This window comes from Nomia melanderi, chromosome 1 (genome assembly GCF_051020985.1).
Source record: "Nomia melanderi isolate GNS246 chromosome 1, iyNomMela1, whole genome shotgun sequence".
Lineage (NCBI taxonomy): Eukaryota > Metazoa > Arthropoda > Insecta > Hymenoptera > Halictidae > Nomia > Nomia melanderi.
The window spans coordinates 35,418,878-35,445,426 of NC_134999.1; the positions used below are offsets into that span (position 1 = coordinate 35,418,878).

Genomic DNA, 26,549 nt, shown 5'->3' on the forward strand with positions numbered 1-26,549 from the left:
GCGACGAACCGTGGACTATTCGCCCGATCCGAGTGGCCAAAATTCAGTACAGGTTTCTATCGAGTTTTTCCAACGAAACATAGAAATGTGATACAATACTATATAACGATAGAACGATAAATGTATTAACATCAATTATAATCTCATATATTCGATTAAAAATTATTAGGACATTGAATTAGAACATTGTCCCTCGCATATTCAACTACTTGAAACAACCAGAATCGTACGTTTCAGGTAAAATTTGTAAAATCGACTTTCGACCGCGCGGATCGTGCAAATAGTCCATTGTGCGACGGATCGTTTGCGTAACGGATTGGCAAAAAAGCGCCGAGGAACGACGGACTGTGGACGCGCGGAGCTGGAACAGGGGCAAAAAAGAAATGACGAGCGGGTAGATACGTTTCCGACATTCGGAGGTCGAGATAAACGTTCCTCCGCGTGTTCGGCGGGGGTAGGCCGTGACTCAAGGCCGCGGCGCCGTGGCAAGAGGTCCGAGGATCGCGTGCTCCGCCTAACTTTTCGCCGCCGACGTGCGCGCGAGGCCTCAGAACGCGTAATGACGACGTTCTCTCCATTCTTCGTCGGCTGTGGCGCAGAGAATCACGGTTCGATGGCGACCGGTAGCCCTGTTACGCGGAAGTCTGCCAGCCAAACGCTCCCGAAAGGATCCGATCGGTCCTGCACCCCCCGATCTCGCGTCCTATCGGGGACAATGGACCGGCGAGCGAGCCGAACGATCGGTTTCTCCCCGGAGATTTGCGGGTACTTTCGCGTACGCGCGTGATACGCGACGGATACGCGAATCAGGAACAAGGTAATCCGGTGTATTTCGTGCGAGGAATGGCCGATCGTTCGCATTCCCGTTTCCACGAGGCTCGTCGCTCGGAAAAATGCCGCGGCAAACCAGTTTCGAGCGGCGATAAAGCCTACCACTCGATACTGAAATCGACAATTAACTTTCGCGGGGCTTATCGAGGCGCGCCGGGGCTGCGAGCGCTTCCAATTAAGTCTTCGCCGAGAGATCGTCGCCGATAGTACATATACTTACGAGAGTTCCTAATTTTCGCATACGCTTTCCGGCGACGTGTTTGCGGACTCTCATCTGCTATCACGAACAGGCGAGTCCGTGCGTAATTAGTCCTCAATGGCCGACGATCGACGCGGCGATCGCGTGATCGACGCGAATCCTGCGGAGGTTCTCCACGGCCGCACCATGGGACACGCGTCCTTATCCGCGTGACAGCACCGCCGGAGAGAGTAAACCGTTCGCTGGTCGACAGATCGTTTTCCGCGTCGCGTCGCGTTCGCTGTCGTAGCGGTAAACTAATTCGTATTCGTAGCTCCAGCAGTTTTTGTTATCTGCTTATCGTCGTATCGTCCTCGGCCGAATGGCAATTATCGCAAATTTGCCCGACAAAGTAGCAGGCGAAACGGCTTCGTACCGGGAAGACAGACGCGTCGTAGCCCACGGAAAGAAAAGTCCGTAACGTACGCCCGTTTCTTTTTTTTTTCCTCCCCCCCCCCCCCCCCCCCCGCGGCTTCGACGGTCCGGTAAACCAGTTTACTCAAGGAAACAAGATCGCGTTACTCTTAATTACGACCGCAGTTAATGTACCGCATAATTACCTTTAATTAAGCTGGATAGATTCATTTGACGTTTCCAATTAAGTACACGCAGTGATCAATTTTTTTCCCGGTCGCGAAAAAAACCCGGCTCGGATAAAAGAGGAGAAGCGTGCACGCGATTCGCGATCGAGACCGATCGCAAACCCCGGAGTCAAACGATGCGACGTTTCCTATCGCGGCCGATCCGCCGCTCGCCATTACTATATAACCGTCCGCCGAGTTGGCGCGAGCTCGATAACGCGATCGATCTTAGAAACGTGAGCAGCATCGGGAAAGAGATCGACGCGGCCGTGAGTTACGAGCATCATTTGCGTAATGACTGCAATTCAGAGCCCCTTTTTCTCGGCGCGACAATTGACCCGCTGTAAGTGGATGTCACTTTACGCGACTTTATCATTATTATTATTATTATCGTTACTATTATTCTTATTAGCATTATTATTGTTATTACCGCTATTATTATCGTTATTATTATCGTTATTATTAAACGGTAAACGACGCGTACAGTATATACGGAGGAAGAGGGAACGGAATGATCTCGGCCATCCGACAATGATGCTCGACGTTATTACGAACAAAGAGCCACATGTCAAGTTCCCAGTTTTTCTTATTTACGTCTTATTATACGGTTTACTACCGTTCATCTGTGTTTCGGCGTGATTGATATAACATTTTCTACGCGGAAGATAAGCAGTTGCTATTAACTTTCAAGTCTTCCCAACGATCTCCGGATAAATACAAACATAATTTAAGCACACGAAACGCCGGTTCGCATCGATATTTCACGTGATATTCTCATTTTATAACAGCTGCTTAAGAGACCGCCATTACTCCACTCTCCCCTCGCATATTTACGAGAAAATGGCGCGACGCTAGGCTACGCTCTATCGTGTCGCGAGAGGAGAAATGATCCGCGTCGGGATCGAAACGCCGATATTTCGATGCCGACCGTCGAGGATTTAACGTGGATACCGGTGGCCGCGATATCGCGGGATTACGCGTAACCCAGAGCCAGATCCGCGGCGGAAGCGCGCACCGCGCCGCAGGGAACCGGCCGCGTGCGCAATTACGTACGTCGTTTCGTACGCGCGGCGAGAGGAGCGGGACGAGAAAGGTTTTCCAAACGGATTGACGCTGCCACGAACCAACGGTGGAGGCTGATACGTGCCCCGCGACTAGCCGTGTACGGTTTACGTACTACGTACGCGTGTACGTGGTACCTGAGCAGCACGCTGGGTATTAAGTAGCGGTATTTACGAAGCCACAATTATCCCCATTTTCATGCTGGCGATCTCTCGAACGCGATGGAGGTTCGAACACGGGACTACGTGGGAACTTCTCTATCGACGTTGCTCGTGCGAGCTTCCCCGGCTCGAGCAACGATCGCCAGCGATCGGTAAACCGGTGGATACGAGGTGGATGCGCAGGGGAGAGGGAGGGGGGGGCGGACCGACTGTAAAATTGTTAAACGATCCTAATCGGCAATGAGAAATTCTGGAATTACTTTCCGAGAACCGTAGTCTATTCCGTCACCGGGGAGATTCGTTGGAGAGCCTAGGCCCAGGAGGTCCGTGATAGGTCTCACCGTAAACGTGGGATAATTTCCGAGTTCGGTATACTATTTCGTGGAAGAAAGAAGCCGGGCATGAACGGATCGAAAAAGTCACACGAAAGGATTTAGACCTCTTCATCGACCTAATCTGAATCCCCTCAAGGCCGCGGCGATAGATGAACACGCGATCGGGTAGACTTTCAGGTAAAGCGTCGTGCTAGGGAACATTTAAAAGGTTACCCGGGGCACGGTTGCCGGTTGAACGTCGAGGAGTTGGCCGTATACGCTGACCGCCGAAAACTTTCCTCGGTCCTCCATTTCGGAAGCGAAGGGAGGACCGAGAGGAGCGACGGAATCGCCGTACAATCGACGTCACCGTGGTGGATCGTGATGCGAAGGATGACGCGTGGGACGAGGAGCACGATAAAAATGAATCCTCGTTAATGGGGTTTGAGGAACGCTCGGAGCAACGATCATTCTCGATTATCGGAGTCTGTTATCGACGTCCGCTGGCTCGCATCGTCGGTATTTGCATTGGATCGGTGATTAAGCAGGGGGCGGACTGGAAAACTGGCGAAGCCGTTTTTACGAGCGGTCAACGCTCCTTCGCGTCCTCCCGTTCTACCGCCGCTCCTCGTCACCCCCGGGCATCTTGATGTCATTCTACGTTCGCAACGCCGCGGCGAGTAATTAAAACGTAGTCAGCTCTATTCGAGATCCCTTGACGGTGATTAAGGTTTCCTAACTGATGCGCGTACGCTCCGGCTGACGCACAGTCCTGCATCGGCGTATCCGTGTCCACTGCTCGTCCGCCTCGGCCGAGGAACGTCCGATCGCGAGAGAACGTTCGCGCGTCCGATCAACCGGCGTGATAGCTCGTCGCGAGAGGGATCGGTTTCCTAGCCCGACGACAACTCCGCCGTCAATTTCACCCGTTCCCCGTCGAAACGCGCTTTTTTCCTTTTTCCCCGCCCGATAGAGTATTCTCGAGCCGTCCTCCTCCGTTCTCGCGTCCGTCTCCCCGTCCTTTCCGGCAGCGTGGCTCCACAGCAGCGCACCGAGTCGCCACTTCGTTCAAACGAGTTCATTGCATTAAGCAATTAACTCGGAGCGACAACCTCTGAATTCCAGAAATTCAAAGGCTCGGTCGGGCCCGTCCGCGGCCGAGCCGATTCTTCCCGGAACGCGTTCTCGTAACAAGCATCAAGCTAATAATAAACGACTGCTCCGGGACCGGCGAAAATAAACCAGCTGACGGCGAATGTCCGAGGACCCGGCCGATTCCCCGGAGTGACCAACGAGTTTCTCTCCAGTCATTTTCCATCGATTTATCGGCTAGAGGTAGCCGAATCGCCAGAGTCCGCTGCGGACTCGAAAAGGCGAGCGAGGCGGTTCCGCCGGGCTGTCCGGGTTCCTGTACGCTCGATATTCGGGCAACGTATTTAGAAAATGGCGGATAGCGTGCCTTGGGCCTGACGATTACTCAGGAATGAAGGGATACCGGTATCGCCGCGCCAGAAACACGATCCAGCTGTAGCGAGAGCTGCTGGCGCCTTCCACACCCACGTTTCACGGTGCGCGCCGCGTCGGTGTTCTCCAAACGAGATTACGGAAGTCGTGTCTCGGCCAGGCAAATCGTATCGACAAATTGGATCGAGAAGAAAGCGGCGGCGGCGGCGGCGCGCGAGCGCGAGCTTGTACTTACGTATTCGTTGTTAACGCGGCGTCTGGAATGAGCGATTTTTCCGAGCGCGACTAGAAGCCAACGATCGGGCACCGGATAATTCCCCGAAATAAATCTATTACGTGCTCGCGACGAAAACGAGGCTGCCCCGCGGTACGCGAACAACGACTCGAGCATTTTATACGCGTTACTGCACACGCGAATACTTTATGCACGTATTACGCGGAGGGTAATGCGAGTTTTATTGCGGTTACGCGTACCGGCCACTTTTCTCGGTCTGCTCGAGGCGGTCGCTGCGCGCCGCACCGCGCCGCACCGCGCCGCGCCGCGAGAACGTTAAGCTGGTCGGCCGCTGCAGAGAGAGAGCAGCTCGACTTTAAACAAAACGATGATATACTGTGCCGAACGATATTAAAAAGCCCTCCCCCCGAGATGCTGATGTACTGCGCGAAAATTGCTGCCTGCCGGCCAGTTCGGCCCGCGACTCGGGAACGCGAAACCACCCTGAGAAATGGATATTCATGCCGCGAATTAAAATTTCGTTAGCTCCCATATTTACGACCGACCGACCCTCCGGGAATTATCGTTATTATTGTGTTCATTAATAACTTTAAGTAACCGCGGATAACTGGATTCGCTTGGAAAAAGGTCAGAACGGGGGGGAGAGTTCTCTCGTGATTCGAAAAGTTTCAGCCGGTAGCGTACGATCATTATCTCGGTATCGACGAGAAAACGAGAGGAGGAAGTTAGCTGCGCGCGCGAGAAACCGGAGTAACACGAACGAAGACGAAGAAGAAGACGAAGAAGAAGAAGAAGAAAGAGAAGAAACAGACGGAGAACAAGTCGGAGAATCCTAGCGGATCTCGTGTATATCGGGGCGACTTACGTGCCGTTTCCGGGATTTCCGAGAATCCAGCCGGAAATGACAATAAAAATAATCACTTCAACAAAGTGAATCCAGACTCTCTCCCGACCGCGTGTACCCGTTACCGGGACGCCGGTAATGACACCTAATTACTTTCCACCGCTCTGCGCAGAAACGCCGCCCGATTTCGAACGGTGCCGCCGCTAATTTGCGCGTGGAGCTGCGTTAATTAATTCGAGCGGACGCGCGGATCGTCGGCGACGCGACGCGACGCGCGCTGTGCCGCGTTCCTCGAATCGCGGGATGCCTCCTTCGCTGAGCGGAAACGCGAGAACGCGTTAATACCGAGCGGCGCGTATCGATTTTGCCGCGTCGTCTTTTTCGTGTCTCTTGTTCTTCTCGTTCCTCCTCTTCCTCTTTCACTCGAACAGACGATTCTATCGTCACCGGCGGGATTCAGGGTAAAACCGCGTTAACGACGGGAAGAGGGTAATCTCGACTCGTTCGGCCGTGTACGTGTGTACAGGTTCGCCTCTGGAAAATGATCGACGCGCTTTCCAGCGCTGGCGAGTCTCGCGTTGTTCCTCGAAGGAAGCCCCGGATCGATAATTCGAGGAACGTAGCGGCCCGATGACACGGATTGATACGCGCGATCGTTCGCCGATCCATTGTTTATTTGCATAGCTCTCGTTACCTCGGGGCAGATCGCGAGCCGAGCCTCTTCCGAGCTGCTCCGATCTCGAAATCTACGCCCGAGATTCGCACGCGAGCACCGCTCTTCTTTCACCGGTAAAAACAACTTGGAATTTGTTTACCGTTCAACCGTCTCCGTACGGGGAATCGAATGGTTCCCTCGTAACAGCCGAGGCGAGCGCGTATCATCTGCTCGAGCTTCGTCGAAGCTTCTACTTTGTCAGCGGCCGGCCGCTATCTGTAACATCGCGTTTTGTCGTGGCCCGTTCCCGTCGTTCGTTAAGGGTCGTGGTCTCACGAGATGCGGTTAACACCGTTCCACGAACTGGAACTCGGTTCCCCCGTTGCACCGTTGCAACTTTCGAGCCGGACGAGCCGGCCGGCCGGCCGGCCGTCCGACGCGCGCGTCGTCCCTTTTCATGAAAATTTCCGAGCGAGCTATGAACGCGCTCGAATATCTACGCCGGCGATCGCGTCAAATAAATCCAATTCCTTCGTGTCCCGGTTTTTTTTGCGTTCGCATTCGCGAGAAAGAAAAGGTTTAATGTTTACGAGCCACATAAAAACGTCGATACCACCGTCTGATAACGTCGTTTGCTGCACGCTCGAGGGATTCGAAACTCGTTAAGTCGTGCCTCGCGTTCTCCCGCGCGATCGTTACGGCGCGGTGTGTGTGTCTTTCTTAATAACTTATCCCTCGAATCGCACAAAAGGAGGCCCACACATTGTATCATCCGGAGCGGGGCTCTCCTCGGGTCGGTGCTACCAATAGAAAATTTCGTCAAGTCGTTCCCTTCCCACTGTGGGCTATTACCATCGCTATCGTGCCTCGTGTCCGGCAGGCATCTACGCGTGCGAGTCGGTTTAAACGTTGTTGCAAAAATAACTCGCTACTAAATTACGATAAGACAGCGCCGCGGCGTTGCATAGCGGCCGCGATAGCGTACGCCGCGATTAAGACGCGAACGCTGCTCGTTCGCATGTCTGCTTCGATCGTTTCCTGTCCCGCGGGGTAAGGAATCCCGCGGAACGGGGAGGATAAAAAAACCGGCCCGAGGAAAATCCTCCGGTCCGCGAGCGCTCTCGCGGCTCGAATTCTTTCGCGTAACTGGTGCGAACTTGGCAGCCCCGGCAATTATCGCATACTACCGGCACGTCCAGTAATTATCAGCGGTCGTTTATCCGCGTCTACGCGAAGATTATCGTGGCGTTGGCCGTTTCGCGAGGCAAGGGCGAGAACGGTCGAGGATCGGCGGCAGCCGCAACCGCGGCAACAGCAACGGGAACGGCTACGGCAGCACCAGCAACGTTGCGGCGCGCTATTTCTCCGGACATACGTATACCCGGCCGGTTTCCCTTCGCCCTTCTCGTTCCGTCGGCTCGCTCTCTCTTTCTCTCTCTCTCTCTCTCTCTCCCTCTTTCTCTGCCGCCGCGGAGGATCCTCGAAGGATCTCGGAAGGGCTCGCGGAGAGTCGGAAACTGTGCTGGCTGGCACACACGAAGTCGAAAGAGGCTTCGCAGGTAATTGCTAGGCCGACGGGTCGATAATGAGCCCTGGCTTCGGGGAACCGATTACACCCGGCCCAAGCCAAAAGCAAAGCCAGAGCCGAGAACCAGAGAAGAAGGGAGGAGAACGGAGGGAGAAAGTTCAGAAGAAGGGAACGAAAGGACGACCGAGGAGGGCGAGTTCCTACGCCGCTCCGGAGAGGTCTCCTCGGATCTTCCGTGGAGCAACGCGCCGCGTCCGTCGATAATCCGCTCGAGAGTCTTCGAAATCTCGATAATCCGCCGCGTTTCGACGCGACGATGAATGTTTCCTAAGCGTCCCCTCGGTTTAATAACACCGTGTTCCACGCTTCTGGTTCTCCCTTCGATCAGGACAAAAACCGCGGAACTGCGATCGAAGGAAATCGAGCGGCGAACTCCGTTAACCGTAGAACGATACCGAGACGCGTTATCATAGCTCCAATTGCGTCCTAACGGAACGAGCGTAACGGTTTACGGATAGTCCGCGAATAAAGGGTAGAGGAAAAAAGAATCGCGGATAACCGGCGTTGCGAGGAGCGGGGAAAAATGATGCGGATCCATTCTGTCGGGAACGAGGGGAAAAGATCGCGGTTAATTGCTAAATTATCAGCGACAAGCTGTCGATGAGAGTAGAACGGCCGCGGGGCGAACGAGAGAGAGACGCAGAAGGCGGAGGGAGCGGGGATGAACGATCGGTTCTTCCTGTAGCGTGCGATGAAACCTGCCTAGATCTCTCGCTACCGGGATGAGAGGTAGGTGATCTAATTTCCCGCGCAGTCGTGCAGAAAATGATCCAGCCCGCGATTACGAAACGGCTTCCAGTCTTCGCCGGGGGCAACCGAGGCGCCGTTTTTACCGCTCTCTTTTCGTTTCCATGTAACGCGTGTAATAATCGCGCCGCTAACGCTGTCCGCTTCCCGTGGAACGAGCCGCGACCGTTCCAACTACGCGCGGAAAATCATTTGCCGAACCGGTGCTCGCACCCGTGTCCGAGGCGATACGGCGCGGTCGCTCGATCGCGATAGGAACGCCTCGCGTTTCGCGATCCACCGGCCTCTGCTCTCCTCCGAATCCCGGCGTCGACTTCCTCCGCGGATTCCCCCGTGGCTTCCTCGCTCGTCGATGATCCGACGACTACATGGAATCGGCGTTCGAAGGAGCGACGCGGATCGGCGCGTCGCCAGCGAAAAGAACCGTATTCATTTCTTACACGCGAAACGACCGCGGTACCGAGGCGAGGCGAGGCGAGGCGAGGCGAGGCGAAGCGGCGCGGCATTGCTCCTTCGTGGCCTCGAGGGCCGCTGGTCCCGCAATTAACATAATGAGGTAGAAAACGTAGATATTAGCGCGAGGTTAGTTAATAGTGCACTTATCTGGACGAACGTAAATAGTTGGTGGTCGGTCGGGTCTCGCGCACCGCGGGGAAATTTCTTCTCTCGCGGCGCTCGCCCCGTCCGTCGTCGTCCCTCTCCTTTTCCTCCGTCGCTCGGACGCAACGGCTTCGAGGGTACGGCCGTAAATCAAAAGTGACAGAATCGGACACTCATCTGCATAATCTGCTTATTTTATTCCGCGCACGTGCTCTTGTCGGGCCGTAAATGTTCGGAGGCTCGTTTGCTCCGAACAAATTATTAATCGCGAACATAATTCTAGAAGCTGGGCCGGCGGTAGTCGCGCCGCGGAACCTCTCCGCCGATTTTAATTAAAAATGATATCTTAATCAAATTGAGCCGCCGAACCTCGATAAGGAAACGGTTTCTCCTCTCGACGATGGGAAAGCTGCTCGAACGGAACATCGTTCGGACGTCGGATTCGCCGTCCGAGCGTGTTCGCGCCGGTCGCGGCTGTTGCGATGCTCCGTTTCTCTTTTTTCGATAACGGGCCCCGAAACAGGCCGCGCCGTCGCCGTTAAACAAGGGGACTCGATGTCTTTATCCCGCGCGGCGCGCGTTGCATAATCCGCAACAGCTGCAACGGCCGCTCGTGGTCGCGGGATCGGTCTTATCTGGCGCTACGATTTCTCGGCCGGTGGGCAATCGCGTTTAGAAGATTGCCGGGCGAAACGGTCTCCGCCGGGGAATCGTGGATGCAACGGTGTCGCCGGTGTTCGCGGCCTGTTCGGGCGGGAGGTGGCAATTTGCAGGTGCAAAGTTCACGCGACGCTCCGGGTAAACCGCTAATGAGGGTTCCAGCCGTGCGGGTACGTACGTGTGCGCGACGCGTGTAGATTTTCTGGGGGGAGACAGGTTAATTGGATCCGCTGGCCGGCCGGTATTATGCCGTGCTTTTTCGTGTCCGTTCCATTCTATGACTCCCGTCAGCCTCGGACAATGTAACGCCAACAGTTATTCAGAGCGACGCGGCTGTTCCTGTCGAAGACTTTCAAAGTTGCCGGCCTTGTTTTCACAATTAACGACGGGCGGACACGAGACGCGTACGGGGCGTAGGGTAAGGTTCACTCGAGTCGTACCCCATAGGAGACACAGTGTATAGGCTCCGAGATATATTAAACAAGCGATTGCTTGATTCGAAACTAACGTTGGCACTGTTCATTTCAACCGAGTGCGATCTGATGCTCTCACGTGCAATGAACATACCTTAACCCTTTGCACTCGGAAGTCTCTCACTAGACTTAACATTTTTTGACGAAGGATATTCCTTGAAACTCGAAGGTAAATCACAAGTACATTCAACGTTAAATATCAGATTTTATAGTTTCACCGTCGAATGAAATGGTGACTGAGTCGCCTCAGAGTGCAATAGGTTAATATACCAAGATCGATACGACTGACTCGATCTCCTTCAGCCGAAGTCGCGCCTACGGACAGAATCGAAGGAAAACTATCGCGAGATCGAGATTTCGAGAAGCGACTCCAGGAGGGTCCTTCGGAAACCTGCGGCCATCGGTTGCCGCGAGTCGAAAACCGGAGCCAGTAACCACGGGTACCCTTCTCCTTGCTCGTTTCTTTTTCCTGTCGGACTTAGACATCCCTAGTGGCGCCTCTCTCAGGATATAAATTAATTAGATTTGTGTGGAGGTGTGTCCGCGGAGTGCCGGCACCGTGTTTCTTGCCCTTCGACCGTCTGCCCCGGCGCGTTTCAACTCGGCCGAATGGCCTACTCTCCTCCGCTACCTACAGACAGTTCCACAAGCTCGAAATCGGCCGGTTTCCGCGCTCCGCGGGATCAAGATAGCATCCCTTTCGACGCGTAGCTTCAAAGTTTCCACTCGGCCGTTCCACGCCGCGGCGGCTCCGTGGCGCGCGCAGCGCGTGCTACACGGATCGCAAAAAGAAGGCACAGCCTTTTTCCGCGGGAAACCGTAAAAAGTGCGCATTCGCCGGGGGTAATTATCATAAATTCGACGCGATAAGCTCGTTTAATTAGAGACACGGCCGGGCAGGCGCGTTGCGTGTACCGTCCGCGACGAACATTTATTAGAAACACGGCGCAGCACCTTTGGAACGGCTTGTACACGTCCGCAGGTAGGTCTGCGCATAACGCATGATGTATGGTGGGCGTGAAACGGGCGTAGCAACATAGTAACGTTTACTATATCGGCCACAACTGTCTACCAGCGCTCTCGACGAGTTCGTGCGACCGGATTGTGGTTCTAGGATTAGCTACAGGCCTTTTCGATATCGATCTCCGACCGGACGAGTCAATTTTACGAGATCTCCCATCGAATAAGAAGGCCGGGACAACTCGACCGAAGGGAGAAGTGTAGGAAATCGTCGACGGTCCTCCCGCGTCGAGTTCCCGTGCGTTTCCCTGCCTCTACAATCGACTATCGTCCAGCCGTACCATCACCCTTCTTCGCGTTCAACTATTAAAACACCTGGGTACGTTAACGGCGTTATTGCTCTCGCGTCTTCCCTCCCATGATCGAGCGCTAGACTTTCCGGTTATCCTTCGCTCGTTGCTACGCTTCGCTTAGACTCTAGATAACGACGAAATGCGCTGTGAACGCAAAGTGAACCGAATCAGGCTCGCGTCGCTATCTTTTCGCGCGAGAAACGTGGACGGCCAGGGGGCGGCCCATGGCGAATCGCAATGGAGTATCCGGGCAGGCGGAAACTCCGTGTTACACGCAATTCCGTGTGTAGCGGGATTCCTATAAAAGCTGGGAAAACGCGGACTCCAGGACGCTAAACGAACGATGGACGCGACGTTTCCCTCGAATCGCTCCCTTCGCAAAGCTTGATTCGCCGACGAGACGGATATACGCGTCGGTCGCGAAGAGAGGAAACTCGGCGTCGAAAGCGTGACAATAGCGCGCACGGATTTCAGAGAGGGAAAAACTTACGTTTATGTTACCGAGATGGGTCGGAGGGCTGACACCTCGGCGGCCTCCGCCGCCTCCAACATCCGCGTCCAGCTTGCCGGCTCGATCGATCTCGTGGATCTCGAAAATTGCGCTGCACGTTCCGAAGGCGGGCACGGGAAGGAGGCTCGAGCAGCGCTGTTCGATCCTCAGAACAGTCTGTCCGAACACCGCGGTCCGCACTGAACAAGCACAGACACTGTGTCACAGGTTTCGCTCGGTGTCCTGACGACGAGGTTCAGAAACATTCTTTACGCGATGCGCGCCGTTGTCGTTCCCCGTCTTATCGAGTTCGAGCGACGAGTGAACGGGTCCCGAGGAGATTCTGTGCGAGAGGGAATCAAGGAGTATCGAGGAGGGCGAGAGAAGCGCGCCAATTCCAGAGGGCTCTAGAGGGTACCGGAGGGCACCGGTCGGCGTGGCACAGCTGACGAGGCCGAGGAAATCTCTCAGGAGGTACACACCGGTCCGTGGGCAGCACTGGTTCGCGACCAGGACACAGAATTCCGGGGGGATCGTGCTGGGATCGCGGGGCCGCGGCGCGGGCAGCCGTCGTGCACAAACGTGGCGTGTTCGCGTGGACTTTCAGCCTGTCCGGTGTCCGTCGACATGTCGCGAGTGCCGAGCAAAACGGCCGGAGCCCTCGTCGCGATTCGCGTTTCGCGTGTCGGATGCGAGAAGGCGCGAGAAGGGTGAACGGGGAGGCAGCGGCGGTGGTGGTGGTGGCGGCGGCGGCGGTGGTGGTGGTGGTGGTTTCGGAGGTGATCCGTGAGAGATCGTGGCTCGCCGCGCGCGAAAATCGCGAACGGTTCGGCGTGTTAGGACTCCGAGACCGGTCTCCGGCCGATCGGTGGCATGCGCGCCGGCGACCTGCGAACCTGTTCGCCGATTTCTCGGCTCTACGGAGACGTCGGCGCGTGTGGTACGCACGTCCGGATGGTCACGCCGGAGGTTCGTGCATTCACGGGCGTGGACGGCGGCGACGGGAACGACGGCGACCACAAAGACGCAGACGACAACGACGGCGACGACGTAGAAGGCGAAAGCGAAGGCGACCACGACGAGTCGGCGTGTTGCGTATCCGCCTGAAGGGCCGTCCGTCGCAGACGCATGCTCGCGGCACGTTGCAGCCTCTCGCACTGACCGCGCGTAACACGTAAGAGAGAGCCGTGCACTGTGCACTTGTCTCTCTCTCTGTCTCTCTCTGTCTTTCTCGCTCTCCTTCCCTTTCTCCCTTGCACGCGCTCGTTCTCTCTCTCCCTCTCTCTGTTTGTCTCTCTATCTATCTCTCTCTATCTCTCTCTCTCTCTCTCTCTCTCTCTGTCTTTCTCCCTCCCCGTCCCTCAGCCGAGCGTTTAATCAAAGCGGTTCGCGTCGGTCGTGGTACCCGGCGCGGGTGATTCGTTCTGTTCGCGCGATCGGCGCGTGGTCCGTCGTCTCCCCGTGGCGGCGGTGGCTACGTACTCGGTGCACTCGAAACGCGGCGAACGGGAGACATCGAGTAGTCCCCGTCGCTCTGTCGACTCTCTTTGAATCTCTTGCGCACTAACTTCGTGGCTATCCGCGGTACTCGAACGGGGAACGTTGAACGCGAGCCTGGAATTGCCCTGGCGCCACCCCTCCTCCCTTCCGCCGCTCCCGCCCTGCCAGCCCATCCACCTGATCGTCTTCCAGCGTGAATACGAGCCACAACACGGGGCTTGTGCTGCCTCCTCCGCCTCGTCCCTCCCTATTTTTCCCTATAATTTGCTCCGCGGCTGGCTCTTTTTGTTTTATTCGGTTTTCGTACCCCCTCCCCTCTCCATTACGCGCGGCCCCACCGAGCCGCGTCGCTCTCGTGCCTTCTTTCCCGTCTCCTCGATCGTCTCCCTTTCTCCGGTTGCCATCTAGCTTCCCCTCTGCCTGTGTCTTCGCATCTACCCGTCCGCCTGTCTGCCTCTATCCTTGCGTCTGACCTGTCTGCCTCTACCTCTACGCGCCAGCCATGAATCCTTGCCGGGGCTACGGGGCTACAGCGCGCCGCCCCCTTAATGGGGCTACGCGGGCTTTTTCCATTCACCGTGCAGCCATCTCTTGGCGGGAATACGAATGAAACGGCCCGTCACAGTGCCGTACCCGATTCACGAATTTCCCCTCGGCAGCGACAGCAATTTCGTATCCTTCCACATACAACGGAGGGATCGCCGCGAGAGAACGATCCTCGCGTCGAGGAGAGATTCCCGGTGTCGGTTCGGGTCCTTGGAAAATCCTTCGTTCGCGTTCGGACGGATGGAATTAGGATTTCTCGGGGTAGTTCCCCGTGGAACGATAGTTTCCTTTCTCCTCGGAGATAGAAACACCTGCCAGGTAGGAAATCATCGCGACGGACTGGATTCTCGAGTACCCCGGTCGCATTGTGCCGCTTGGGCGGGACTCACGACGTATCGTATGACAGGAAGACGTCGGGGAGGAAGAACCTGATATACGACAAGGGGATGATTCGTTATTATGTGAATTTTCACGGTAAATCTATTCTACGCTCCGTACAAAATCCCCGTCACACCTATCGGCCCTCGATCCCCTCGGGTTCGGAGTAACAAAGAACGAGACGGAATCGTTGGTGATAACTTTTAATTTCGATTATATAATTTAATTACATAATCACGTCCAAGGCTAGAACATAATTTACAAAAATATATATATATACATATTTCTCTGCTATGTACAATAATTACAATAGGGACGACGAGGGTAGCAGGAACTATCGACGGCTCGATCCTTCACAGAGACGACCTCTGCGCCGAGCATTCTTCAAATCATCGTGTACTGTCCGCCGATCGACGGCGGATACGCGATCTGCGTGGTCACCGCGGGCACAGAGTTCTCCTTGTTCGATTCCTTTTTGCTCGTCGAGTTCCTTCTCTTCTGGTTCTCGTGGGTTTTCACGTGTTTCGTCAGATGGTCGCTCCTCATGAATCTCTTCCCGCAGGTCGGGCAGGCGAACCTCTTCTCGCCGGTGTGGGTGCGAAGGTGACGCTGCAGCTCGTCGCTCCTGGTGAACCTCTTGCCGCAGAAGAGCCAGTTGCAGACGAACGGTCGTTCGCCGGTGTGCCACCTGAGATGAGCTTTCAGATGAGAGGTCTTGCCGTACACTTTGCCGCAGCCGGGCACGTGGCATACGTGTTGCCGTTTCCCGTCGACGCCCAACTGCGCACCGCTGTCCGTTTGGCAGTTCGGACACCGGCATCTCGTACACTTTCTGCCGGACTTGCCCGGTTCCTCCGCGGTTAACAGGCGATGCTCCGCCGGCGGCGTCAACGGCCATTGGTAATGGCCGGTGTGCTCCTGGGGACTCGGCGAAAGTTCCGGCGGGCTCGGCGGCATCGGATAGTGCTGAATCCCCGGTATCGGCGCGAGCTGGGGCTGGGCCAGATGCGTCTGAGTGGTCCACGAGGCAGTGCTGGTCGGCACGGCCGGCATCGTGTACGCCGGTGGCGTCAGCGGCTCGGTCATTTGACTGTGACTCGTGCTGCCGGGGTACCAGTAGCAGCTCGACTGGCTGGCCTGGAGATGATGATGACCGCTCAGCGTCGGATTGTAGGGCTGATAATGAATGCTCGGTCCTCCGTAATCCATCGCGGACGGCATCGGCATCGGCAGGCTGGACATCGGCGTCACGCCAGGCATCGGCGACATCGTCGGCATGCATATCTACAATTTGCGAAGAAAACATTAAGTTACTTATCACCGGCGATCTCGGAATCTAACGGACCAACCCTACTCGATATCTAACGTTCCTCCTTCGCACGGAAGGCTCGCGGAATGATAAGGAAACGATCACTTGTCAGAAAAGGAATCGCGACGCTGGGATATCTCTTGCGGACTCTCGACTATGTACGATCTGTGGCGTGACATTAACGAACCTGTTGATACTGCATCACTTGTGCCATCACTTCACTTCTGGTCCGATCACAATCCTTTCGTTGGCCACTAATTATTCGTTCGCGTGTGCGAGCCGAGTTGCCCACTGGCACGTGTGCGCGAACGGAACGGAATTAGAGAAGTAATCCTGCTTGATCTTGATCACACCGATAGTAGTAGCCCGGAACGGGACGGCGGACGGAGTCGAAACGCGAAAACGAATATGATGACGGAGACGGAGACGGAGACGAAGACTATATATCGATAGGAAAGACCCGAGTGCGGATCGGAGCGTGCGCGGCTCCGAGCGTTCGCCAGATAATTGCTGGTTGCCGACCGTGTCGCCTCGGTTTTAATAACCGAGTGGACAAGGAACTGACGAAGAAGGGAGGAGGCTGAATGCCCTGCCGGTTCCTCTATGGAGGAGGGGATAGACCCCAGTGAATCCTGTCGACTGGTGCGCATGCGTCCTCCCCTCCATCGGCTCATAAATCAACCCTGCGTTCCGAGGATAGAGGATAGAGGATCGAGGCTACGCACCTTTTGTGGTCGTCCCTGGGGGCTGCCTCATGCCATCGAGGAAAGCCTTCGTCAATTCTACGGTACTGCTCTCCCGAGAGCATCCACGGTTTTTACAAATGGCCATCTTTTACGAGCGGCGCGTACGATTGTTCCTTTCTTTAATCGGGATCGAGCGAGACCGCCGCGCGTGCTTTCAACCCTATTACCAACTTTCCATCGGCGTCTATCGTTTCTCCGGCGACCTCTTCACCTTTTCGGAAACGAGGTTTTTCGGTAGGAGCCAAAGGGTTTTTTTCGGTCGACTCCGTATACACCGATGAGATTCGAATAGATTGGGGATCGAATCGAGGAGCGCATTAAACGAAATAGTATCCCGGGGATACTCCGAGCGTCGAGCTATATAATATCGAACTAAAATTGAATGGTTCTCGTGGAGATTAAAAGAATTGTAACAAACGCACTCACGGCTCGAAGGTTCGACGGTGAGGGAGAGGGGGGAGGGGAGCGTTAGGCTCCGCTTCGATTTCTCGTCAGGATTCGTTTTCCTTAATTGCCGTGCGCCCTTCTCGTTTTGCTTCGTCAAGAAACGATCCGGCGGATGCGTAACGACAGGATGTTTGTTGAATTTGCCCGAAATTTCGCCGCGACGCGAAAACTTTTTTGCGTGTCGCGCCGTTCGAACGGCGATCGACCGCCGAGCAGAATCATCGTTTCACGATTCGACCGCCCAAGATTCGAGACGCCGGTCGACCCGGTAGGCAATAATTATCGGTAGAAACGTCGTAACCTGCAGGAGGAATAAGCTTAATCGTTCGGGTTTAATTGGTGGATAAGACATTCGAGTTTAATTAGCGGTCCTGGGAGCCCGTGACGGCCCACTTCGAATCGCGGACGCTAGGCGTCCGCGCTCCCCGTCTATTCGCGCCGGCATAATTACACGATAACGAATTGTGGGAGTTACGTTTTGCCTTGCGTGAAACAATTACGGCTAATGCACTCGAAAAAGTCATCCACCCTTTCTAACGTTGCACCCGTCGCTCTCGGGCGGCTCCTCGTCTCGCCGACAATTGAAACTCACAGCGTCGAGGACCGTGGACGTCTTGCGAGAGGATCCCTCGCGCGAGTCGGGAGAGAGGAGAAAAAAAGACGTCGATGAATCCGGTGAATGCGGAAGCTAAACGATGCCCGGAACCCGGCGGAAGGCGTCGACGCCGAATTTTCACGGTGTTTAGAGGTCTTTTCATCGGTAACAGGAGGCGGGCGGAATTTGCAAAGACGTATCAAAGCGTGGAAAGGCCCGCGACGGTCGGCCCGGTACACGGAAGCACGTGATAACGGGCACCGGCTTCCCAAGGTTCTCGGTACGCTTTATGCCGTACGTCGCGCCGTAAATTCATAAAAGAGACTCCTGGTCCACCGCGCTGCATGGGAGAGCAGTTACAATGCGTCCGGCCGAGTCGGGACCGAGAAGTTCGCAGCCTCCACAAAGTCTCGGTTTATGGTGGCTGTAAAGCGATCATTGGCAGGACGAGGTGACGACACTTTCGTGCTACCGATCCGTACCAGATAGGCACCATTATTGCGCCTCGCTGTGCGCACAATGAAACGCTGGCAGCACTGCAGACAGGTACGCGAGGAAAACGCCGGTGCAGCGGACGAATCCTTGCACTTGGCGTGAAGGATCGTTTTTCCGATTATCCCGATCGATACCTTAATCGCTGCAACGCAGACAGGAACACGCTGCTATCGCGAGATCTCTGTTTGAGTCTCGATAACGTCTGAGTCGTTACAAAAATCTTAGAAATCGGTAACGACATGCCACAGTCAGCAACCTTGTCTTTTAAAACATTTGAAAAATGCAAGATTTGATCTAGTAAACTACGCTCGCGACACATCGCCATCAGCCGTTCGCCAAAGAAAGGTGGCGACGGGAATGTTAGAATTCCGCCAGAAATCGGTTAGGTGAGCGGCGATGAAAAGAGGGTCGCGCCTCGTTACGCGTCGCGGCCGGATTGCGATTCGTGGAAGCGAGTTTCCCAAGTGCAGCGAGCGATGCGGTAACGCTGACGAAACAGATTAGTTTCCCAAAAGAAGACTCTCTCCGTCTGGACCGATGCGAAACCCTTCCCGGAACTTTATCTCGTCGTTCCCGAACGCACGAGCGGATTATCTGTTCGATTAACGAGGATCGTCCTTATCTACCGGAAGCTGCGACGAGGGTCAGGAGTACCCGGAACGCGAAAATAACAAGCGTTATCGCGACGTCCACAGTCCCAGAACTGTTGCTCGTCGTTCTCCAGATTTCCAGAGAGGCGACGCGATAACCAAGGCGAGTTCCAGCGACGACGTACGCATCGGCGATTCGTCGCTCGCATACCGGATGGAGATTATCAAGTTCCGGTGCTCGGGAAATATCATCCAGCGTCACGTGCGCGTACAGTGGACCGAGAGAGAGAGGCGACGCGGGAAGAAGCGAGTCCGTCAGAAGGCTGGACCATCGATCTTCCGGGATGTTTTCCGACGACCACAAGCAGACTCTCTCAGGGGACTCGTCGTTGTTTGTCAGATTCATCGAAAGCGCCGCAGCGGTGGCAGCGGGAACACCATGGAAATTGGACGTCGCTGGGTGACACATGTCCGAACGAGTGCCGGTAGCTCTGCTGCAACAGCGTCGTCGTAAATCTTGCGACGGAGTCTCGCGGCGCAAGGGCGAAAGGGTGGGGGCACGCCCAGAGCAACCCTTCGCTTTCCTCTCCTCGAGGCAGCCATTGTCCCCTAATAAGCCGCTTAGCGTCTCGGCCAGGGGTAAATTGCTCCACCGGTAAACACTACTCTCACGCGGCATCCTCCGAGAAATCGAACATTTTTCCGGAAACTGCAGCCTCGGCCATTGTACTCCGTGCTCGCGACACGCAATCTCCCGTTGCTCGCTGATATAGAAACATCTGTAACAGGACCGATCATTCCACCACGTTGCTACGAGAGTCCGGTCAAGATCGCTCATCGTTCAGGAAAAGTCGTTCGTTCGCCCTGTCGTCGATCGGCTAAGGGAAAAAACGATGAACTTCGGTCCGTGGTGTGTCCAATCGGTAAACGTAGGAGGGGGTGAAAGAAGGGATGAAGTGCGCTTTGTGCCCGCTGCGAAAGACGCGGAGTTTTCTGGAGACATTCAGGAGCGGCGGACCGATGCAAATCGGACGGACGCAGGTCAGATCGTCTCGGGCTGTCCGCAAATAAGAAATCGAGGGTCCCCGATCGGCCCTGTTCCCGGGCGAATCCCGCGAGAACGGCGAGGCCCGGCTACACTTAAAACCCGTTACCGAAATTAGACGGCGACTCCCACCTTTCGGTGTCTTCGAGTTACCCGATCGCGTTAGAGATCGGGCGCGTACCGGTGGTGCGAGCCGGGCTAACGGCCAGCGGCGGTTATTTTATAGAAAGTGGACACGAGAAGTCTCGTAACATATTTCTTTCGGGCTATAACAGTCTTTCGGCGCTCTTTTGTGGAAGACCGTTGGTCCGTGCGCGCATAAACATGAGCTATCGCCCACGAGAACTAATATTCCCGAATAGGGAACGCTTTCCTAGAGTTTATCGTAACTCACCGACTTTTATAGGTTGCTGGAAATCGGTGCTCGCGGGTCCCTTTAAAATCGTCACGCTATTTTAACCAGCCCGACGAGCCAGAAATTAACCGGCCGGACGGTGTTTATTAACATTCGTGACACCCCCACCGAACGTTCGACGTCTCTCTCCGCGTCTGCCCCCTCCCCCCCCCCCCCACTTTTTCCACGATTTCCTACGGATCGGCTCGAGCGGCCGGTGCGCCGGACGATGACTCGATGGTATTTCCCCGGATGATAATGGCCTGTTCGCCGGGACGTCATTAAGAGTCGAATCTTTTCATCCCCGCTACCCGGGTCAATTTTATACGCGATTTACCTGGTCGAAGGGAGCATCGCTCGGGATCGGCAGGTCACTAGTCTTGACGGGTTTCTAACTTATGCTCGGATCTGGAAGAAAACGCAAGAGCGGAGACGTTCGGAGGGAGGGCGAAGCAGGAGGAGAAGAAGAAGAAAAAAAGATAGACGTGGAAGGAGCGCGGTGAAACCGGGCGAGGAGCAGAGGGAAGAAGAGAGGGCCACGTTCCTCGACAATGGATCCGACAATGGGTCTAGTCTTCGGAGCTAATGGAGCGAGACTTTGCAGTTTTCACACGATGATCGGCGTAACGCGGTCGTTCACGACTCCGCTGTGAGGAAAGAAAGCCCATTTGGGGCCGATCGGATCGCGCACCCTGCCACGGAAACAAGATTAGTCGGATCTCCGTCCTCCTAACTCGTACGTCGTTGCTAATCGGGTTAGGATTACGAGGGCGTAAACAAGAGATTACACCGTTTACTTAAAGATCGATGCCTATTTACTGCGTAAACAAACCAGCAGTCGACGCGTATTCCGGAGGTGTCCGGTTACCCGATCGTCTTAGCATTGAGAAATGACTCGAAATTCGCGGTGTACGTAGAAGGTAACGTAACATTTCACCGGTCGTCCTTCATTTTCATTTTCCGACTAAGCGTTCGGTTCTCGGAAGGTTAATAGCGATAATAGGTTCTATTCGTAGCCCGTGGTCCCTATCTAGTTCATTCTAATAAGGTTCCACCGTCCCGATTAGCGGGGCAGGTTCGTCGTTCCGGGCCTGGTTCGGGTTTAAACAAATGGACACGACGGCGGACTGCGCGCTGCGTCATTAATCACTCCAGCCCGAAGAAAGAACGGTCTTTGCCGGCGTATAGGAAGGCTGCCGCGTGGTCGCGTTCGACGTTCATTCGTTACGCGTCGTTTAGAAAAGACCGGTGAACCGGTGCCCCGTTGATAATCGATAACGTCGGGTTACGGAGCTCTGTTGGTTTAACGTTAAAAACGTATATCTCGCGTTGGACCACGAATTAACGAGCCCCGAGGCGCGAGAACAAGGTAGAAGCATCGAACCGTCGATGCTAGCAGCAGCAGCAGCAGCAGCATGTACCTGCTCTAAAACGTCCGACCCAAAATCCATAAATTTGTGCTCGGTCGTTCGAACGCAAAGATCGAGCCGAAGGGGTCCTGCCGCCAATTCCATTCGGACGGAATGACACCCTCGTCACAATACGACCTGTTGCGTCCTAGGCGAGGAAAGAGGAGAAAAGGAAAAAAAGCAAAGGAAAAGAACCAGGACCGGGGGGTAAAGTTAAGGCACCGTGGAAGCCGTGAGAATATCCGCCGTTCAAAGGGAACCGTCACAATGTACGCTCGCTTCATTACGTACACCGATATTCCCAGTTCAATCCTGCCGAATCGTTCGCTAATGTTTGACCAACCGATCCCCGTCGCGCTGGGTTCCTAGGTAAACGGCTTAAATTTTAATGAGAATCATTCCCGGTAAACGGGGATAATTAGATCAGGCCATTTACGATCAACGGGTTACATTGAAACCTCACGGCATTATCCTGGATCGGCCTAGGGCCTGGGCCAAATATTATGACGCTGCGTTTTACGATAGGTCAGGTAGAACGTCGAGGTACCGGAATATGTCCGAGATTCTATTCAATCGATCGACCAGTTCTGTTCGACATAAGAGAAGGATTAACGACTAATCCGGTTGACGATTGTCTTACGAACAATCGCACGACCTTCTTTCGTCTTATAGCGATCCGGGGGTAAAGTCTAGCGAAGGAATATACCCCCGAGGAAAGTCGAATAGAAAGGGAAAATATAAATCGACGCACCGCTGCTCTCTCCGTCGGTTTCAACGATCGATTTTAATTAACGGACGGCGGAGGTAATGGCTTCGCTATTGTCTCAATCGGTGCCGGTCGAACGCTTTTGTTGCGAGGGTGTGCGGTCCCGGCGACGATATAGACCGAAAGAGGATCACCGAAAGCGAAAAACGAAGAAGAGGAAGAGGGAATTCTGGACCACGGCTGGGCCGAATATATGATTTGTGTGCCAACCTCCCGAGAACGAATCAGAAGAAACCCAAACGACCGCGGACGGCCGGACTGATCAAACAGTCCTGCACATCCGTGTATATCCCATGTCAAGTCAACGAGGAATTAAAATGGATAATTGCTTCCTTCCAGAACTCTCGCCGGGTTCCCACTGGTGGTTCCAGGTAGGGTCGTAAAAGGGCTTTGATATAAAATTAACGACTTCGCGGATATCTTTTGGCCCGCTAGACAATTTTTTCCCCCGGAGTTTTATAAATGATGCACCGAAAAAAAGTTTCTCTGATATTATTACCATTTTTTCTCGCTCGTAATTCGAGGGAGAGGGACGGGACGGAGGCCGCTGGTGAACGCGAATAAACGCTACGAATGATCGGTATTACGAATTTATCGAGAGGGGGAAGGGAACGGCGTGTCCGCGTTTAAAGAGAAGAATTAAACGATCCGCAGATCAAAGGAGGCCACCTTGTTCGTGTAACCGTGCTCCCGTGGCCGCCGCCGCCGCCGCCGCCGCCGCCGCCGCCGATTATTCTTCTTTTTTAGGGGAAAAGTCGGCGCGTTTTGTCGCAGTTAAAGTCAACGCCGCCCTCCGCGCCGGAGTTTTTCTCGGAAGGGAAATATCCTCGGATACGGAGTGCCCCGTGGTGTATTGTGTGGTTTTATCTTTCAACAGACTCGTTTGTTCAACCAGTATCCAGCGGTGCACCCGATACAGTGTCAAAGAACGCCGATACTCTGGACAAGTGTCACCGTAACTGGTTCCGGTCGCCGTAATCTCCGTCGTTTTAATTCCCTGACACTTTAATCGTTCCTCGTCTCGCGCCATTAACCAACGAATATCATATCCAATCGCAAAAACTCCATCGAGATCGTTGACGAATCAGTTTACGCACTCGACTCCTCCGTTCTGATGGGAGATTGACACCGGCGCGTTCGAGGATCACCTCCCGCGGAGAGGACTAAAAACGTCGGCGGCTTAGAAGCATAAAGACCCCTACGAACCTCAAAGTCATTCCGACCGTAGCACCCGGCAGATCTATCGACGGAAACTTCTGTCAACCCGGCTCGTTTAACGTCGTACAGTCAACTCTCCGCCGAGACTTTCCTCGTGGTTCGAACGTACACGCTACGATAGCTCGCGTGTACGAGCGTGTACAAAAAATTCCAACGAAACGGGGTCCAACGTTCCGAGCAGCGGAGGATACAGTAGCTTACGATCGATCGAAAGGGTGTCTGGTCGGAGCGAACCGGTGCGTAAAGAAAGAACGATGGCCGGACCATTCGGAGGACCTGCAGAATAAACGTAGAATCGGGGAAATTGGATTTCGTTGTAAATTACGGATAAGCCTCGGCCGATGCGACTCCGTACCCCTTTCGAGCGTTCCTCTACACCCTCGCGTGGCCATAAATTATCGTCGGAGTTCGTGCCCGTCGAGTCCTCGTACTCGTTCAATGGGGATTATGTCGTCAAGAGCCCAGGACGCACCCAGGTGTACCTGAACATTGAGCTTCGTTCGGAAGTGGGAGGTCTCGTGAGGAAGTCGCCGGCCATGCCGCCACGGCACGATATCCGTGGACATTATTGTTGACTTGTATTTACAAGATAATTCGCTTTTACACGGAGATTACGGATGTATGATTGTTTTATTGCCGTTTCCGCGCTGCGCGCGGTACCTTCGTCAGGTATAGCCACGTCTCGGCCAGAGGGAACAGTTGTCCGCCTTTCACGGGGCGAACGTTCGCCGATTGTCACGGGACAAGGGCTGGTTTAAAACTTAGAACGAACTGCGGTTGCAAACAAAAAGGTCCTAGCGGTTTTTCATCGGAATCGCTGCTCGGATGCCGGAGGACCTATTCAACCCCGTCACGGCTCCCTAAATGAACATCTTTGTAGTATCACTGCTTGCGACAGACTTTCAAATTTTCACGGAGATTAGAGAGCGTGATTGTTTTATGATACTCTCGTGGGCTGACCTTTGTGCGAATTCGGTCTACGGTCGAGGAGCCCGGCACTTTCCGAAAATACAGGGATCGTTTATATAATAAGTATACCTACGAGAAGTACTCTTTTTCTGCAGTTACAGCGAATTGATCGATGATCGCTTATTGTTTCCTCGTCTCTGCGTTCACGCTATTCAGAGTACTGACTGTTTCCTTAGTTATTTAATATTCGTAAAACACCGACGAATGAGTATTAGCATAGTTTCATAAAAACATTGGTAAACATGTAGGTACACAATTTGTTAGTTTTAACTCACTAATATAAAATTGCGACAGGAAAAATCACTTTTCGTTGGAAGATAACAGTTTTAACACTAAGCGCCATCCGTGGCAGAATGCTGAAACTGGTAGCCAATCGTTACTGATGACAGCGACCGTTCGAAATGACTGTAGGCGCCATCCGTGGCAGAATGCTCAAATTGGTAGCCAAATGGTACCGACGAGACAGTGCACCAGGAGTAACCGTGTCGCCATCTATAACTGAAACGCTAAAACTACTGACAACATATTACCAGTATAAAAGTTAACCCACAGTTTACTAGAAATCTGCAATATTTCACAATGAGATGTAAACGACGTTCAACACTACAAACGAAAAAATGTATGTGAATTAAAAATCATAGATATTTTATTTCAATATGTCGCATTTCGATACATTGTACGAAGCAGTGTTATACATAAGATTATAATTTTGCTATATCAAATCTAGTGGTGACTCTCAATCGCCATTTGATTTGACCCAACCAAATTATATAATTTAAAATTCAATATTAAATTTTCTATAATCTACCAACACATGGAACATCGAAACAAACTGGTTCTGTCACTTAATTTACGCAAGGTATTGTTGTATATTAATTGTAAAAAATACCATTGACATTTCATCAGGAAATAAGGAATATTTGTTGCGAAAAATATTCTTGAGTGCAAGGGGTTAATAACATCTGACTACCAGGTTCAACGTTCTACCACAGATGGTAAAATTAACATAAAATTCAATATTCTTGCTCTTGTTTACGCAACGTACACATGAAAATCAAGAACTCTCCTAGTTTGCTCTTCCCATTTATAATCTGCACAATTAACTATTTGGGCAAGGGAAGACACCGCTCGGTGCAGTTTTATGGTTCACTTTCGACCTTTGTTACTGACCCAGTTGTGGGACAAAGACGACCAATAACAAGGACGTCCGAAAACGAGCCGCCATTACAAACGAATCCAGCGCAGCGAGTGGACGTCACCCTTCCCCTGTGCACTTTGACATCATGCCAAAGGCACTGACATGGAGACGAATAGTAGATATATGGGAGAGTGAAGGATAGAGATAGTAGTGTTGGTGATACCATCTAGTGAACACCATCTGTGCTATTTGGATAGGTGTTTGAGTAGTCTTTGGATAGGTGACGCCACCAAACTTTGAGAAGGAAAGACAAGGATAGATGTATGGGAGTGGCAAGGATAGAGATAGTGTATTTGGTGGCGCCATTTAGTAGAGACAATATGGTACTATTTGGCTAAAAGTTTGAGCGGTCTTTCACTATGTGGCGCCACCAATCTTGGGTAAGGAAGTGGGATTTTTAAAAAATATTCAAGACTGTGGTATTAACCCTTAGCACTCGAGAGCCGTCCTTCAGTCGCCATTTGATTTGACCGAACGAAATGATAAAACTAAAAATTCAATATTAAATTTTCTATAATGTATCAACACATGGAACATCGAAATGAAATAGTTGTCACTTAATTCATGCGAGGTATTTTTTTATGGTAGTGAAAGTGTCATTGATATTTCATCAGAAAATAATGAATATTTGTTGAGAAAAGTATTCTCGAGGGCAAGGTGTTTAGCACTCCAGGTGGTTTTGTAATCT

General features: G+C 53.4%; 2 protein-coding genes across 2 annotated transcripts in view; both read right to left on the reverse strand.

The window, feature by feature from the left end:
* Positions 1 to 13,540, reverse strand: part of Sp1 (transcription factor Sp8) — a 74,301-nt gene extending 60,761 nt beyond the window's left edge. Inside the window, exon 1 of the mRNA XM_076374342.1 lies at positions 12,257 to 13,540. The gene's annotated coding sequence lies outside the window, so the exon portion shown is untranslated. The remainder of the gene's footprint in view (positions 1 to 12,256) is intronic.
* A 1,215-nt stretch (positions 13,541 to 14,755) lies between these two features.
* LOC116426876 (uncharacterized) lies at positions 14,756 to 16,484 on the reverse strand. The gene is made up of 2 exons (XM_031976500.2): positions 16,177 to 16,484; positions 14,756 to 15,964 (listed from the first exon to the last, which is right to left on the reverse strand). The coding sequence occupies exons 1-2, from the start codon at positions 16,201 to 16,203 to the stop codon at positions 15,065 to 15,067; spliced, it is 927 nt and encodes a 308-aa protein (XP_031832360.1). The 5' UTR covers positions 16,204 to 16,484; the 3' UTR covers positions 14,756 to 15,064.
* Positions 16,485 to 26,549: the final 10,065 nt, after the last annotated feature.

Coding starts and splice junctions, on each gene's coding strand:
- LOC116426876 (XM_031976500.2), bottom strand. CDS start 16,203: ATGGCACAAGTGATGCAGTATCAACAG. Junction 15,965..16,176: donor AAGTGATGCAGTATCAACAG/GTTCGTTAATGT, acceptor CGCAAATTGTAG/ATATGCATGCCGACGATGTC.